Source organism: Parathielavia appendiculata, assembly GCF_033297405.1.
Source record: "Parathielavia appendiculata strain CBS 731.68 unplaced genomic scaffold N657scaffold_16, whole genome shotgun sequence".
NCBI classification, from domain to species: domain Eukaryota; kingdom Fungi; phylum Ascomycota; class Sordariomycetes; order Sordariales; family Chaetomiaceae; genus Parathielavia; species Parathielavia appendiculata.
In genome coordinates, this window is record NW_026944235.1 from 14,657 (window position 1) to 17,179 (window position 2,523).

The 2,523-nt window shown below is 53.8% G+C and overlaps 1 protein-coding gene across 1 annotated transcript; it reads right to left on the reverse strand.

The window, feature by feature from the left end:
- Nucleotides 1–2,175: 2,175 nt before the first annotated feature.
- Nucleotides 2,176–2,493, reverse strand: N657DRAFT_683547 (uncharacterized protein; the record flags this gene model as incomplete). The annotated part of the gene is made up of 1 exon (XM_062796579.1): nt 2,176–2,493. One exon carries the CDS (start codon nt 2,491–2,493, stop codon nt 2,176–2,178), a length of 318 nt encoding a protein of 105 aa, XP_062644208.1.
- Between the last annotated feature and the right edge of the window lie 30 nt (nt 2,494–2,523).

Here is a 2,523-nt window from a genome sequence, read left to right on the forward strand (position 1 = left end):
CGCGAGGTTGGAAAACTCCTCCGCTTGAACAAGGCACTTTATGGCCTTCGTCAATCACCGCTGCTCTGGCAGAGGGAGCTCTCGTCAACGGTGCAGAGCCTTGGTTTCGAGGTCGTGCCGCACGAACCCTGCTGCTTCACCAAGAACGGCATCATCATCTTCTTTTACGTCGACGACATTGTCTTCGCGTACCACAAGTCACAACAAAAGGAGGCTGAAGCAGCGATGAAGCAGCGTCGAGCCAAGTACAAACTGACGGGTGGAGGACCAATTCACCACACAGTCGCCGACTGCGTTCTCCTCTACTGGAAACGCACCAGCCATTTAGCACTCCAATTCGGAGGAGAAGACGACATGCGCACGGCGAGCAATTCATCATTTGCCGACAACAGCCTCGACCGCAAAAGCTCACAAGGATACACGATGAAACTGTTTGGCGGTCTCATCGGCTGGCGTGCAAACAAACAAGACACGGTCACCACATCAACGACCGAAGCTGAGCTTTTGGCGCTCAGTCAACCTGCCAAGGAAGGCATGTACATGAGCCGACTACTCACAGACTTGAAGGTCTCTCTTGACGAAGACGCTGTCACCCTGGAGTGTGACAACACCCAAACCATCCGACTGGTTACCTCTGAGCTTCCAACGCTCCAAACAAGACTAAGACACGTCAACATCCACGACCACTGGCTCCGACAGGAGGTGCAGAGAGGCACCATCAAAATCCTGTATAAACGGAGTGTCGACATGATTGCCGACGGCTTGACCAAGGTCCTAACGAACCAAGCCTTTGAGCGGTTCGTAGCCCAATTGGGGCTGGTGGATGTGACGGACCAGTTGGATGAACGAAGAAGGGCTGAACGAGAGGCTGAAGAAGGAAACCACAAAGGGACAGTCTGACGCACTAAAGGACCTACGGTTGGCACACCAACACCAGTTCTGACTGACAGTTGCGCCGTATTCCGGCTGCAACTGGGGGGGTGTGTTGAACTGAGTGGGTTCCTTAGCACCAAGATTCACGGACTGAGCACTGATGTTCAATGCGAGACTCTCAGTCAACACAGATCCATCACAATGACGCAGTTCCTGCCATAAACGCCATATCATAGCACACTGTCTCTATATAAGGGGGGTAATTCCCCTGGGAGGATTAGAGAGGACGAATTTATTAGAGAGGACGAATTTTTCTGTTCCAAAAAAAAAAGGGACATTCTGAGACACCCTAACCCACTATCTTGATCCTTCATTTGTGTGGTCACTCTGGAATCGTGACTCCAATTCAAGCTTCGTTTCATACCTCAATCTGTTCAATACCATTTGGTTGATCTAAGCTTACTTGAGCATGTAACTGTTGGCTGCCCAACAGGAGCTTTGGGGTTGACCTCTTGACATATGCTTGGGAATTGGGGCGCTTTGGTGGGAGTAAGGGGCACTTGTCGCTCCAACATCCTTTCCTGCCACATCGGGTGCACAATCCTTCTCTGCGCCGGCGTTGAACCTCCTGCTCGCTTGCCCACTTGGCTCTCTTGCCTGCCAGTTCCTTATTCTGCTTCTGGATAGCTCTGTTGATCTTGGTAGGCTCCCAGTCCATAACGTCCGGACGGGGGACATTGGTTTGTTCGGTGTTCTGGGCTCTCTGGGTAGGGGGGTTACTCCCAGTTAGGAAGGTGGCGCAGCTTCTTCTCTGCTCTCCGCTGGGAAAACCTCTGGGCATCAATGTTGGCACCCAACTCGTGAAGCTCTCGTACAAACCCCAAATAGTCCTTCGGTAGATGAAGCATCGAAATGAGGTAGGTCTTCATCTCCTTGCTGAGCGCCCTCCGGAGGTAGTTGATCCGAACGGCGTCGGACCATGCAGCACCTCCTGCGTCAGCTAGTTCTTTCTCGAACCTTGGGTAGAACGCGGCGAATGATTCCTTGTCTCCTTGAGCCATCTCGTCGAGGCTGTTGAGGGCGTGTTGGGCTACGTTGGGGTCCTCATAGGTAGAGGTCAAGTAACGGAGGAAATCTACCGGGTTGTGAGCTCCCCCTGGGCCTCCGCTTTCGTAGAACGCCGCTGCCATTGCCTGGGGTAAGACCCCTAAGCGAGAATAAATGTAGGTGAACTGGTCGGCGGGAGGCCCGAGGAGACAGCCATCTGTCCGCAGTTTGCCCTCCATCTCCAGCTTCCAGCTCCTATAATTCTTCCGGTTTCCGTCGAAACGGGGGGGGTTCCGGCAAAGTCATCTTCTTCTTGGTTTGAACAGGCGGAGTAGGTGGTGTTGGGGTTGGTGGTGACGTTGAGGTAGCCTCTGGGACTGGCGTCGAGGTCGGAGGTGTGGTGCCTAGAGAGCCCCCCTGCGAGGTTGTGATGTGGTCCTGTAAGACTCTGATCTGCAGTCGGGTGGCTTCCCTCTCGTTGGCCTGCTCGGCTCGAAGGCTGTCCATCTGGTCCTTCAACTGGGCTATCATCTGCTGGTTCTGGTCTCGCATCTGGGCCATCATCTGGGCCATCATCGCTGCCAATTGCTGGGCGTCGCCCTG